General features: G+C 42.3%; 1 protein-coding gene across 1 annotated transcript in view; it reads left to right on the plus strand.

Annotated features, from left to right (window-relative positions):
* Window positions 1-4200: 4200 nt before the first annotated feature.
* Window positions 4201-15425, plus strand: part of TSEN2 (tRNA splicing endonuclease subunit 2) — a 56215-nt gene continuing 44990 nt past the window's right edge. Inside the window, exons 1-3 of the mRNA XM_064362040.1 lie at window positions 4201-4247; window positions 9507-9712; window positions 12204-12285. Coding sequence (XP_064218110.1) covers window positions 9524-9712; window positions 12204-12285 — 271 coding nt within the window. The 5' untranslated portion in view covers window positions 4201-4247; window positions 9507-9523. The remainder of the gene's footprint in view (window positions 4248-9506; window positions 9713-12203; window positions 12286-15425) is intronic.

The following is a 15425-nucleotide window of genomic DNA, read 5'->3' on the forward strand; positions in this document are numbered from 1 at the left end:
TTTTGTTTTTTTGAGGCAGGCTCACTTCGTCCCCCAGGCTGGAGCATAGTAGCACAATCTCATCTCACTGCAACCTCCACTTCCTGGGTTGAAGTGATTCTCCTGTCTCAGCTTCCCCAGTAGCTGGGATTACAGGTGCGTGCCAGCACGCCCAGCTAATTTTTATATATATTTTTAAGTAGAGACTGGGTTTCCGCTGTGTTGGCCAGGCTGGTCTTGAACTCCTGGCCTCAGTTGATCCACCCACCACAGCCTCCCAAAGTGCTGGGATTACAGACATGAGACCACTGTGCCTGGCCTGTTGTGTTTTGTTAAGCCACTGCCCTCCTGTATCCAGCACGACAGATTAAAAAGACATAAGCCCTGTAGATCCATATCCTCATCTGGCCTTCACTACTTCCTAGCAGTGACACCATGGGCATGTGCGGTAACCTTGGCTGCAGAACAGAGGTAAGAACACCAGTCTCACAGCCCTGGTATGAGAATTAAATAAGATCATGGATGCAAAAGTGGCTGGCACATAGTAAATGCCCAATAAACTGTCACTAGGGTGGCCAGATAAAATATAAGGTACTCACATGAACTTGAATTTCAGATAATCTTTTTTCTTAAACCCCAAATATTACTTAGGGGTTCTGTGGCACATTTCACAGATAACTGTTCATTTTATTAAATGTGCTAGTGCTATTGAGGATATGTTGGTATAGTCAATCATCCCTATTCTTGGATTCTGTATTGACAAACTCAGCTAGTTGCTAAAACTTATTTGTAACATCATAATCAATACTTCACTGTCACAGTCATCTGCAGATATATGTGTGCACAGAGCACCAAAAAATTTGAGTCACCCAATGTGCACATTCCCAGCTGAAGCTGAACAAGGAGACTCTGCCTTCTAGTTTCAGCTTTCATACCATAAATAAGTATGCTTTTTTGAGCTCTAGTTTGTGCCATGTTTTTCACATTTTTGTGCTTTTTATTGGTGATTTAACTGTTTAAAAGGCCCCAAGTGGAGTGCTGAAGTGCTGTCTGGTGTTCCCCAGCCAAGAAATGGGCCTTATTGGAGAAAACAGGTGTGTCAGATAAATGTGCCTTATTGGAGGAAACAGGTGTGCCTTTAGGCAGGAGTTATAGTGCTGTTGGCTGCGAGTTCAATGTTGATGAATCAACAAATTATATAAGGTGTCTTTAAACAGAAACACATAAAATGAAGTTATGTATTGATCAGTTGATGAAAATGTTGTGAGCAGACTCACAGACACCTAACCTTGTAATTTCTCCTGGAAACAATGGTTCAGTATTTACTAATTCAGTGTTTGTAGCAACTTTATAGAACAGAATTACCTCAGATAATGAGAACAAACTACACAGTTGACACATGGCGTGTGTGTATATATATATGTAGATGCAGATGCATTGTAATAAAATTAAGTCTTTAACTATTAGAGATACTACTGAAATATCATGAGGTTATCTAATGTCTGGGATTGTTTTAAAATACTCCAACAAGGAGATAAAAGTGTTTATATGGAGAAAGCAAAAGAAATGAGGTATCAAAAGTTGAAGGTTGTGGAAGCAATTATTTATATTTTTTTTTTATTTTTATTTTTTGGGACGAAGTTTTGCTCTTGTTGCCCAGGCTGGAGTGCAATGGCGTGATCTTAGCTCCTTGCAACTTCTGCCTCCCAGGTTCAAGCAATTTTCCTGCCTCAGCCTCCTGAGTAGCTGGGATTATAAGCATGTGCCACCACACTCGGCTAATTATGCATTTTTAGTAGAGATGGGGTTTCTCCATGTTGGTCAGGAATTTGGTGATCTACCAGCCTCAGTCTCCCAAAGTGCTGGGATTACAAGTGTGAGCCACCACACCTGGCTGGAGGTGATGATTTATTGGACTATTTTCTCTACTTTTATGTTGTATGTTTGAAAAAATATCAAAGGGTTTAAAATGCACTTGAGGAGAAAATCTTGGGGAAGAATTTCTTTTTTAAAATTTCCTGAATTTTTTTCTTTTTTAATTAAAAAAAAAATTTGGGGGCGGATAGATTTCTTATTCAGTAGCTTTTACTCTGGACCTTCTGTTGAGGACAGATGTGTCATCTGAGATCCCATTATCAGTAAACCCCAAATCCTTCCACAAGCTGGGATGGGATTTAGGACACCTGGCTCTAGTCTCAGCCATACCTCAGACCTGCTCGGTTATCTCTGACAACTCACAGTGCCACTGGACCTGTTTTCTTATCAGTTAAATAAGGAAGTTTAATTGGACAACTTCTGAATCCCTTTCATTGTTAAAGCCCTCTAATTCTAAAACCAGTATTTCTTAAGTTGGCATGTTCTGATCCAATATTACAGCCTCTCTTCAGCTGTCTCTCCCCTGCCCAATCCATCCTGATACCATATCGTGTGACTCTTGCCCATTTTCTCCCTTTTCTTGCAACATTCTTACCACGAAGCTCTTTGATTTTGGTTTATCTAAAGTCTGAACTCCCTAGCCTAGCAGTTAAGGTCCTTGCAGGCAGAGCACCCACTGAATGCTGTGACATGATCTCACTCTACCAAGAGCAAGCCCACAGTGCAGTTTAAAAAGGGCCAGGCCGGGTGTGGTGGCTTACGCCTGGAATCCCAACACTTTGGGAGGCCGAGGCAGGAGGATCACTTGAGGTCAGGAGTTTGAGACCAGCCTGGCCAACATGGTGAAACCCCGTCTCCACTAAAAATATAAAAATCAGCCAGGCATGGTGGTGGGTGCCTGTAATCCCAGCTACTCAGGAGACTGAGGCAGGAGAATCACTTGAATCTGGGAGGCAGAGGTTGCAGTGAGCTGAGATTGCACCACTGCACGTCAGCCTGGGCTACAGAGCGAGATTCCATCTCAAAAAAAAAAAAAAAATTCCAGCTACTTGGGAGGCTGAGGCAAGAGAATCACTTGAACCTGGGAGATGGAGGCTGCAGTGAGCCAAAATCGTGCCACTGCACTCCAGCCTGGGTGACAGAGCGAGACTCCATCTCAAAAAAAATTTAAAAATAAATAAATAAAAATACAAAGGAATCCTAGAATATGTAGCCTCTGATACATGGTTATTTTCCCCCAACATAGTGTTTTTGAGATTCACCCATGTTGTGTCTCAAAAAAATAAAAAAGGGCCAGAAAAACAGGGACAACACATGCCATACCAGACTATTGCAGAACACAGAGGCAAGTCACCCAAGAAGGTCTGGGGAGGCAAAAAGTCTCCTGGAAGAGGTGATATCTGAGCTGAGACTTAAAGGCTGACCAGGAATTACTGCAGGTGACAGAGGGGAGGGAACATAGAGGCAACAGCATGATGAAGGAATGGAGGCAAGAACATTGGCAAAGGGCCAAAATTCAACATCCATCATCATATCTAGCACCATGAATCTCTCCAGCAGTATTTGCCACTCTTCCTTGCCACCCTCCTTTGCCTCCTGCCTAGTCTGTGCGGTGGAACTCCTGTGATTCGTATTTGCGAAGGTGTATGTCAGACTTCCCACAGGCCTCCTTTAAAACAGCCAGGTCAGGAGAAACTTAAACTTCCCACTGCACTCTAGTTTTGCTCATCTCCCATAATTCTGATGGCCCATTTTTCAGTAAACTCAAGCTCAGAAATGCTGTCAGACATTCAAGATCACATGGCCAGTGAAGGGGGGAAGATGGGGATGCAGAGCAGGTGGACCTGCCGCCTGTCGTCCCTTAACTCCAGAGGTAGTCTGAGCACACAGAGGCTTCTGGCCAAGTGTCTGCCAGAGGGAACGTCCTCACAAGTTCCCTGCACGCTGCAGCGTATACAAGTGCGCTGCTGTGACCCTCTTTCTACACTGAGAAAGCCGAGATCAGTTTTCTCAGGGCCGTTTAATAAAGTCCTGCTGGTCGCCTCAAACACCCCATCCCTCCAAGGGCTTAAGACTTTAGGTCTTTCCCACCTCCCACGGGTACTACATCTCATCTGTAAAATGGGTCTTGTGGGATCGTTCTGGCGTCCGTACTATCCTGCAGAGAGCAGCAAAGGGGACACGCACCCTCCGCCTCAGACTCCGCAGAAGCAGAGGGGGCGCACACAAACACCCGCAACCAGGCAGTGCGCAGGCGCACTCCGCCAAGTCCCGACGGGCGCTCTGTGGCTGCGCACTCGGCTAGCTTTGCGGCCGCACTGCTTGACGGCAGCGGTATCCGCCCCAAAGGCCGGCGTTGCCGGGGTAACGGTGAGCGCATGGGGCCAAGAAAGGTAAGGTCTCTGGGCGAGGAACGTGCGGCCCCAGCCGAATTTGGGGTTTCGCTGCGAAAGGAAATCTAGCGCTTCCGAAAGCCTTGCAGGGCGAGAGCGGAGAGGGCCCAGGGACTGTGCTGGGGTCGCACAGCCGGTCGGGACGGAGAGCCAGGCTTCCTAGCACGCCCGATCACTAACTCCGCGCCTGCCTTGTGCGCCTGCAGCCCTTGGTTCTTCTTGGAAGCGCCGACGCCTTGTCCGGTGTTGGTGGGGCTGGGGCGCCAAGATGCTGCTGACAGTGCCCGAGAGGAGCCGCAGTCTCTGGTGGAGTTGGGTCGCGGGTGGGAGGAGCCAGGGTAAGAAGCAAAGGGGTAAGTTAAGACCGGGAGTTAGGAATTCGTGCGTCCTATAACGCTTTTTGGCGTGTGTGCAGTTTATTTGTTTTAATAGTTGCAGCTGTCGTCTGATAAGCACTTACCACGTGGCAGGCCCCGAACGAGAAACTTTCTGCAAAATTATGCATTTAATCCTCACAACAACTTTCAAAGGCTTATTATCTGTTTATATGGCTTATTCTCGGGTTCCAACTTGAAAGTTCCCCGGAGGCAGGATTGTTTGCTTTGTCCCTTTCATCCTTGCCTTCCTGAGCCCAGGAGGTGTGCAGCTGGAGCTTCAAACGTGTTTTGGTTGGGAGAAGGTGAGATTTGCTGGGTGGGAGATTTTTAAACCAGGTTTGTTCGGCACCTAGTCCATGAAAGTTGGAAAGTTAAATGGAGCCACCTCCCCCTTTTTGTTTGTGCTTCTAATAGACATTTACCAGCACCTAAGAGGTGTTAGCTTGTGTGCTTAAGGGAAGAATAAGAAACAGGCGTTGCTTTTAACAGAAAGTAAGAATACTTCATGCAGCTCCGGAGTCAGGTGTGCGTAGGTTGGAGAAAGGAGAAATAACAATTCCTCAGGGGTGCGCTCAGACCTTCTGAGTCACTTTCCCCATCTATACAATGGAAATAAAAATAGTCTTTACCTCAGGGGGCTATTGGGATTAAGTGAATTTGAATAGACCTTGCTTTCATCAGTGGTTGGCTACATGCTAAAATCACCTGGGTTCACCCAGGAAATTCTGATGTAATTGATTGCAGGTCAGGCCTTCGCATGAGGAGTTAAGGGTAGCTAAGCTTGAGGAACATTCTGTGTGATGTACCACTCCGTGGTTTAATTTTCTTAATCTGCCTTTTTCAGTCATCATTCTCTACTTAAGAACCTGCGTGTCTCCAATTCCAAACCGGCCTTTGCATCCCAAACCTGTTGACGACTTACCCAGTATTTCCTATACGTTTGTGTGCACCTTAAGCACCGCTCTTCTTGTCTGGGGAATGAAGATAGTACAGTCAGCTCTCCCTATCAGGTTCCGAATCTGTGGATTCAACCAGTCTTTCATCAAAAATATTTGGAAAAATAAATTTTGAAAACACACACAAAAAAATAACAGTTATTTACCTAGCATTTACATTGTATTAGGTATTATAAGTAATCTAATCTAGAGATGACTTAGGAGGATGGGTATATGTTATATGCAAATACTACAACATTTTATTTAAGGGACTTGAGCTGTGGATTTTGGTAGAAGGTGAGTCCTGGAACCAATCCTTCTGTGGATACCAAGGGATGACTATAGTACCCCCATGTGCAGCACATGGCACAGTTAGTGCCTGGCATCTTGTACCTACCTGTGACAGTTTCCTCTTCTTATTTTACTCACATCCCACCTCTTAACAGCATGCTGTTTTTCTGTCATGGCACTAAAGAACCATTTCTTGAATGTCCATTGCAGATATGGGGAATGCAGTCTTTTCTCCTCTGCTTTGCCTTTCAAGTTCAGCACAAGAGGACTCTTCCATGAGACTAGAGATCATCTGATTTGTCCTCTTGAATTTTTCCCCCTTAGAAAGTGAGCTCTACCTTCCCAGAGAGTTTGTATCTTCTCTAGAAGCCTCATGCTGATATCTGTGAAGCGATTCTTGCAAGACATGGCCTGGGGGGGATGTCTTTACTTCTGAATGTTTAAAAATAGCTTTATTGAGATACCATATAATTCCATAAAATTCACCCTTCTGAAATGTCTAAGTCAGTGGTCTTAGTATTTGCGGAGTTATGTAACCATCACCATCACTGCAATGTAATTTTAAAACATTTTCATCACCCTTCAAAATAAACCCCATGTCTGTTAGCAGTCACTCCCCATTTCCCACTTCTCACCATCTCTGGCAACCTGTAAACTGTCTCTATAGATTTGTCTATTCCGGACACTTCATATTAATTGTCTCATCTGGTCTTTTGTGTCTGGCTTTTAGCATAATGCTTTCAAGTGTTGTTGAATGTATCAGAGCTTCATTCCTTTTTTATGGCCAAATAATATTTGATTATATGGATAGACCACATTTTGTTGATCTGGTCAACTATTGATGGACATTTGGATGGTTTTCACTTTGGAGCTATTATGAATAATAGTGTTGTGAACATTCACATACAAATGTTTCCATGAACATATGTTTTCACTTCTCTTAGGTCTGTACCTAGGAGTGGAGTTGCTGGATCATGTATATGTTTACATTTTGAGGAACCACCAGACTCCTCCAGTCCTGTTCAATTTGAAGATGAAACTGGGCTTAGAGAAAGTGGGTTGTACAAGGTCACACAATAATAATGGCGGCTTTGCATGTGTGGAAGGCCTCCTGTGAGCCCAGTTCCTGAGGTGTGTGCAGCCACATGAGCAAGAGTGACACAAGAACTTGGATTATGGGGTGTATTTTGTGGCAGGGACCCTTCCATCCCACACACTTGGGTTGGAGTACAGAGTTCTTTCCATCAAGTGTCACAGCTAAGTCTGGCCTTTTTCAGGTGTGACAGCAGTCTGAAAGGGAGAAACGCTGAACAAATGAGGCAAACTAAAATACAACTCTTTATTTTTATTTGTTGAGAGAATTTATTAGAACTTCTTGAAGTTGGCCATTAAATCTTTTTTCATTTTTTAAAATCTAAGTGTAATATATACAAGTCAGATGCTGAGCAGAGGTTATTATAAAAGTGAAAAATCTCATAGAAGTCCAAACTGTTCCTGGAAGTCTTTCAAAAAGTGCCTTACTAGAGACCAACATCCTGCCCCCAAAAAGCAATGTTTATTTTCAGTTTTAGAATAAATTATTGTATCTCCAATTGAGTACTAAATGTGATGGTTGGCTTGGGCTGAGGCATAAGACAGCAAGCAAGGTAAAGTCTAGTCAAAATATGCTCCTAAGAAAATTTCTTAGGTTTTCTGTGAACCATATAGTAGATATGGTTTTGTTATAAACACTATACAGCAAGATGCATGCATAAATATAAAATGTACAAAATAATGCTCAGTATGTAATTCCTTCAAGGAACTTTATTTAAAAATTAATCTAGGATGTTGCTGCTTGGAACACTGGCAATTCTAGGAAGGTTCCAGCTTCCCAGTTCTTCTTGTTTTTCATGGTTATCTTTGTAATTGATTTATCAGTTTCTCTAACTTTTCTTTAGTCTATGTTTTTCTGTGTCCTCATATAATTCCGCAACTTCTTCCTTGAGACGTTGGATAAAGATAATCATTACACATTGATTTCATTTCTTAGTGGTCATGACACTCTTAAAGCCACTCACCTTTCCCTCCCTCAGCTTTGGCCACCTTCTTGACTATTTCAGGCTTGATGGCATCCCTTGTCAGTGGGTTGCAAGTACTGAGTGCAGGAGCCACCTAAGTAATCAGTCTTATTTTTTCCCTTGTGAGAGCTTGGAGTCGTGTATGTTAAACGTGTATGATTTGGCTGCACTAGATCTTCAAGCACCAGGTAAGCTCTCAGTTGAAATCAAGTCTAGACCTAGTACTAAGGGAGCAGCAAATTCAAGTCTCGCATCTGATTCAAGGAAAGCTGCTCCTTGAATGGAATGTCTTGTACCATTTACATTTTTTCCTTTGTAAATGGTTAAGTTTTCCTAGTTAAGTGCATCTCTGTGTCTGTGTCACACAATATGCTCACATTTATTTCCCTCCTTTAGACATTACTGGATCATGCCTGTTCCGTTAGCTCCAGCCTGCTTTCTGTGTTTCCATGTATGTTACATACTTGTTTTGTCTCCTTGGGTCCTATGTATAGCCGCAGAGGGATAGGTACTGGCTTTGGCTTCCTTTTCTGCCTCGTAGTGCTGGGTGCACAGTGGGTAGTTCCATTATTGCTCAGTAACCCTCCACCGTCTGACTTTGAGAAAATAGTCATCAGACAAAAGTAGACAGACCCTGCCTGTACTTTCAGCAGAACCCAGGGAGAGGGTGTGGGCTTGGTAGTTCAGCAGACCTGCATCATCTGATGCCACCACATTTGGAGTCCTTTACAAATCTCTCTAGCCTGAATCTGTTTCCTATTTGTAAAATGGTGTTGCTACTGCCCACTCTGTAATACTAATTATAGCTGATACATGCATAGTAATCATAGTGTGTCAGGTACTGTTCTAAGCACTTTATGGATCTTAACTATCAAATAGAGTCTGTTCTTATCTTGATAAAGCACAGAGAGAGTCAGTGACTTTTGCCCAAAATCACACTGCTAGGAAGTGGTAACATTGATTCCAATGCTGGTAGTCTGGCTTTAGAGTCCCTGCTTGAAGCCAGTAGCATTTGGTGGTATATAATAGATCCTTAAATGATAACTGCTGCTGTCATTGTTATTATTTATTAATATACTTAAAAAATTGGGAGCTGATTGACCCAGTGTTTAATATGTATTTTAAGATCCTCTTGGAAAATGAAGTGCTCGTGAGATTTAATTTGTTGAGGACAGGGTTTCAGTTTTGTCTTTGTATCCCCAGCACTAGTGATTATTAGGAATTCCTGGTAGTAAATGTCTGTTGGGTAAGTGAAGTGGAAGCAATCCTGGTAGACAGAAATCCAGTTGTGCTTGCTCTCAGGAGACCTAACCTTGCAGCTTCGGGCATGTCACTAGGTCTCAGTGTTGTCAGGTAGAGTAGAAAGATTACCACTCATTTCCTAGGGGTTATTGTGGGGATTAACTGCAATTTTCTAGGTCATTGTGATTTGCATTGCTCACGCAAACTGTTCTTATTACTTTTAGTTTATTGCTTTATAAATATTTTATTTCCTCCCACAGACCACAAAGTTTTCTGAGCCTAAGTACAGATGTACTCATATTTTGGATGAAGGTAGTCATTGATTGTTTCTTTCTCTTTGTTGTCTACTTTTTAAAGAACACCTCCTCTGAAAAATGGCAGAAGCAGTTTTCCATGCCCCAAAGAGGAAAAGAAGAGTATATGAGACTTATGAGTCTCCCTTGCCAATCCCTTTTGGTCAGGACCATGGTCCTCAGAAAGAATTCAAGATATTCCATGCTGAAATGATTAACAATAATGTGATTGTGAGGAATGCAGAGGACATTGAGCAGCTCTATGGGAACGTAAGTGCGGGCGGCCTCGGTAGGGTTACTTTCAGACAACCCTGAGCAAGCAGTCCTTTCCTTCTCCCCATCCCAGCCATCCTCCCACACCAACCATGAACAATGTGTTTTCTTTCCTCGCAGTTTGGTCCAGTTGTAGGAAGAGTACAATTTGAATTGGTGCCCAAAACCATATGTTAGGGTAATAGAATGACAGATGGAGCACCCCTGCCCACAAACCTTTATTTCAGCCATGAAGTAGGGTCAATGGATTGACTTTTTTTTTGTCTTTCAGTTGTAAAAGCAATGCATGTTTATTGAAGGAACAAAAAAAGTAATTTACAGAAGTGTATGGGTAAAAGTGAAAATTCCCCACTCACTCCCATTCCATTCCCAGAGGTAGCCACAGTGTGGCATAGTGTCCCTGCTCAGGCACAGATCAAATGGGACTCTGGCATGGAGCTCCTTATCTGCTGCCTCCTGGTGGGGGACCTCTTCTCAGATAAGGACAGGTTCCAGTTTTTATTGTTTTCTGACATTGATCAAGTTGAATGAAGAATGGTAGTTCTTTAAAAAAAGATTTTCCATAGTCTGTTCATTACTGTGGGCATTTTTAAAAAGAAGCTTTATTGAGTTATAATTTACAACTATAAAGTTCTCCCATTGTAAGTATACAATTCAGTGATTGTCATAAATTTATGGAGTTGCACAACTCTCACCACAGTCCAGTTTTAGAACATTCCCATCACCACAAACTTCCCTTGTGCCCATCACACTTAATCCCTGCTCTCATTGCCAGCCCAAGGCAGCCACAGATCAGTGTCTTGTCTCCATAAATGTGTCTTCTCTAGACATTTTTTAGAAGAGTGGGTGGCACTGAACATGGTGAGGCGGGAGTCTGAGTAGGCCAAGGGCAGCTCCTCAGGGAGGCCTTCATTCACAGTATGTAACATTAAGCAAGAGGATTTATAAAGTGCTGAATGTGTAATTTATTCTTGGTTTTTTGTTGTTGTTGTTGTTGGTGGTGGTGGGGTTGTTCTTGGTTGTTTTTTGAGACCGGGTCTTACCCTGTCACCCAGGCTAGATTGCAGTGGCGTGATCTCACTACAACCTCTGCCTCCCAGGTTCAAGTGATTCTTCCACTTCAGCCTCTCGAGTAGCTGGGACTGCACGTGCGTGACACCATGCCTGGCTAATTTTTGTATTTTTTGGTAGAGACAGGGTTTCACCATGTTGGCCAGGCTGGTCTTGAACTCCTGCCGTCAAGTGATCTGCCCACCTCAGCCTCCCAAAATGCTGGGATTATAGGCATGAGCCACTGTGCCTGGCCTATTTATTCTGATTGTTAATCTAGATAGAGAAAGGGATATTTGTTTTATTATTATTTAAATTTTCTCTGTGTTTAAATATTTTATAATAAAAAGGGGAAAGATACATGTTGTTTTGGGAATCAGCAGGAATGAGAGGAATACTTCAGTTCTGGAGTACAAAAGAATCCAAGAGGTTTTTTTGCATCTGGGAGGCATGGCTCCTGCTTTCAGGCACACTGTGTTCCAGAGCCACAAGTGGAGAAGAAACTGCCTCTGCCTGCCCTCAGCTTAACAAACCTAGACTGAAAGCATTAGTTATGGGATAATTGAGGTGTGCTAAAAACTTACTAGTACTCTACAAACGATTAGAAAGATATTATGCTAAGAACATCATTAGTCATCATTAGATAATCAGAGGGAAAATGTAAAGACCTGAAAAGTGGGGTGAACCTCTTGTTAACTCAGATAGGTATAGTTGGCTCTCCATATCATGGGTTCCACTTCCATAGATTCACCCAACCTTGGATTGAAAATATTTGGGGAGAGGCCAGGCGCGGTGGCTCAAGCCTGTAATCCCAGCACTTTGGGAGGCCGAGGCGGGCGGATCACGAGGTCAAGAGATCGAGACCATCCAGACCAACATGGTGAAACCCCGTCTCTACTGAAAATACAAAAAAATTAGCTGGGCGTGGTGTCATGCGCCTGTAGTCCTAGCTACCCGGGAGGCTGAGGCAGGAGAATTGCTTGAACCCAGGAGGTGGAGGTTGCAGTGAGCTGAGATTGCACCATTGCACTCCAGCCTGGAGCCTGGCAACAGAGCGAGACTCTGTCTCAAAAAAACAAGAAAGGAAAATATTTGGGGAGAAAAATTGCATCTGTACGAAACGTGAATTTTATTTTCTTGTCATTATAGTTTATTAAACAATATAGTATAACAACTATTTACCTAGCATTTGCATTGCATTAGGTATTATAAGCAGCCTAATGATGATTTAAAGTATATGAGAGGACCTACATAGGCTATATATAAGTACTGCACCATTTTATATCAGGGACTCAACCTTCTGCAGATTTTGGTATCCACCAGAGGTTCTGGAACCAGTCCCTCCTTGTGGCTACTGGGGAATTACTGTATTATTTTACCCCAGCTAAAAAACTGGTAACTAAACATAAGCTAACTTCGCTTTCTCTCTTCCTGGAAGGGTTATTTTGGAAAAGGTATTCTTTCAAGAAGCCGTCCAAGCTTCACAACTTCAGATCCTAAAGTGGTTGCTAAATGGAAAGGTAAAGTTGTTGCATCATTCAGTTCTTTTGACAATTATCATTTTCCTTCATGTTGGATCTTATGCCTCAGGTTATATAGTAAAATTCTAGAGAAGTAACATGTACACTGGCAATTGTACTACCAAAGTTAACACCTAGAATAACTCTAATCAAAGCAAAAGGGTTATGATTGGGTGAAAATGTGTTTAATTTCTAGAATTATCAAGTGTTAATTGGGCTTTTTTGTTAAGTGTTTGCCTAGCAGAGTACTATGGCTGTGGCAGGTGCTGGTAGTTAAGTACCTGCTCACCTGTGGCACTATGCAAATTTTTTAAATTTTATTTCCAGAATTAGAATTTATAATAGCCATGATATGTATGTTAAAGCATACTAATGTATGTAGTTCTTCCTTGCTGATTCTCTTTTATTTACAAATCTTTTAACTTAGTGTATTTCTCTAAGGAATTCTTATGGTAGTTACTTAAGAACCAACACCAGCATGTTAAAACATAATTAGAAAGGATTTTTTAAATGTATATAGAAGATATACAGATTAAAACTGCACTGAGATACCATTTCAACAATCAGGCAAAAATCCAAAAGTCTGACAGTATGCTGCATTGGTGAGGACTTCAGAAACAGACCTCTTGCATTGCTGGTGGTGTGCATGTGGTACAGCCCTCATGGAGGTGAATTTAGTGATGTCTAACAAAATTATGTATGCATTTACTTTGTTTTCTTTTCCCCCATTCCTCTCTCCCCTCAGTCCTTGGTAACCTTTATATGTTTTCTGTCTATGAATTCACTCTTTATAGATATTTCCCTTTATAGATATACCCTTTTGTGTCTGTTGCTTTCACTTAGCATGTTTTCGAGGTTCATTCCTGCCATATAGCATATATCAGAACTTCATTCTGTTCTATAGTGGAATAATATTCCATTATATGGACAGTTCCTTTAGCTCATCGCTGATGGATACTTACATTGTTTCTGCAGTTTGGCTCTTCTGAATTACACTGGTGTGAACATTGGCATACGTGTATCTGAGTCTGTTTTTAGTTGTTTTGGATATATACCCAGGAATGGAATTACTGGGTCATATGGTAAATGTCTGTGTAACATTTTAAGAAATAACCAAACTGTTTTCCACATTGGCTGCGTCATTTTACATTCCCACCAGCAATGCACCAAAGCTTCCAATTTCTCCACATCCTTGCCAACACTTATTTAAAAAAATAATAGGCTCTGTGGCTCATGGCTGTAATCCCTGAGCCCGGCGGATCATGAGGTCAGGAGTTCGAGACCAGCCTGACCAACGTAGTGAAACCCCATCTCTACTAAAAATACAAAAAAATTAACCAGGCATTGTGGCAGTCGCCTGTAATCCCAGCTACTCGAGAGGCTGAGGCAAGGAGAATTGCTTGAACCTGGGAGGTAGAGGTGACAGGAGCTGAGGTCGCGCCACTGCCCTTGAGCCCAGGCAACGATGTGAGACTCCCTCTTAAAAAACTATATAATAATGATAATAGTCATCCTAATGCATATAAAATGGTAAAAATTTTTCATTTTGATTAAGTCCAATTTATCTATTTTTTTCTGCTATTGCCCGTGCTGTTGGTATATATTTAAGAAACCATTGCCAAGTCCAAATCATGCAGATTTTCCCAGTGTTTTCTTTTAAGAGGTTTATAGTTTGAACTCTTAAGTTTAGATCTTTGGTCCATTTTGAGTTAATTTTTGTATACCGTGTAAAGTAAGGGTCCAACTTCGTTGTTTTGCCTGTGGATATCCAGTTGTCCCAGTATATGCATTTACTTCTGATCCAGCAATCCCACTTCTAGGAATTTAACTTAACAATACACTGGAGAGAGATCCAAGATGGCTGATGATTAGCAGCTCGGGCACGTACCTCCCAGTGAAAGCGCAAAGAACGAGAGGACGCCACACTTTCAGACGAATATTAGTTGCTCACGGACCACGAGATTCCCAGTGGAGGAGCTCCACGGGTCGCCAGGGCGACTCTTGTGGCCGGCGTGGCGGTTTTGCTGGTGCCTTAGCACGCCAGTTCTTGGTGCAGAGTCCGGATATTCCCGGGCAGAAAAGCACCATCAATCTTAACACCGCTGTTTTGGCCGGCTCAGTGGATTGCTCAGATTTCGGCGCAGGGAATCAACAAGTTGGACGTCAGAGACCCAGTTAGAAAGTCGGTAATTATAAAGACGACAGACGGACAAATATATAATGAAGAGAAGAAACCAGCGTAAAAAGGTAGAGAATACTCAAAATCAGAATGCCTCTCCCTCTACAGGGGATTGCAATTCCTCATCAGTAACGGAACAAGGCTTAATAGATTACACCGGTATTCCAATAACAGAAGCAGGTTTCCAAACGTGGGTGATAAGAAACTTCTGTGAATTAAAAGAACTTATTCTAACCCAATGCAAAGAAACTAAGAACCTTGAAAAAAGGTTTAACGAAATGTTAATGAGAATGGACAATTTAGAGAAGAATATAAGTGAATTGATGGAGCTGAAAAACACAACACGAGAACTTCGCGAAGCATGCACAAGTTTAAACAGTCGAATTGATCAAGCGGAAGGAAGGATATCAGAAGTCGAGGACCAGCTCAGTGAAATGAAACGAGAAGACAAGAATGCAGAAAAAAGGACGAAAAGGAATGAGCAAAGTCTCCAGGAAATATGGGACTATGTGAAAAGACCTAATTTACGTTTGATAGGTGTACCTGAATGTGATGAAGAGAATGAATCCAAGTTGGAAAATACTCTTCAGGATATCATTCAGGAAAATTTTCCCAACCTGGCAAGGCAGGGTAATATTCAACTCCAGGTAATACAGAGAACACCACAAAGATATTCTTCAAGAAGACCAACCCCAAGGCACATAATTGCCAGATTTATTAGGGTTGAAATGAAGGAGAAAATACTAAGGGCAGCTAGAGAGAAAGTTCAGGTTACCCATAAAGGGAAACCTATCAGACTTACAGCAGATCTCTCACCAGAAACCCTACAAGCCAGAAAAGAGTGGGGACCAATATTTAACATCCTTAAAGAAAAGAACTTTCAACCCAGAATTTCCTATCCAGCCAAACTAAGCTTTATGTGCGAAGGAAAAATTAAATCTTTTGCGAACAAACAAGTACT

The sequence above is a fragment of the Aotus nancymaae genome, unplaced genomic scaffold (assembly GCF_030222135.1).
Source record: "Aotus nancymaae isolate 86718 unplaced genomic scaffold, 86718_ANA_hifiasm-v0.15.2.pri h1tg000046l, whole genome shotgun sequence".
Taxonomy (NCBI): domain Eukaryota; kingdom Metazoa; phylum Chordata; class Mammalia; order Primates; family Aotidae; genus Aotus; species Aotus nancymaae.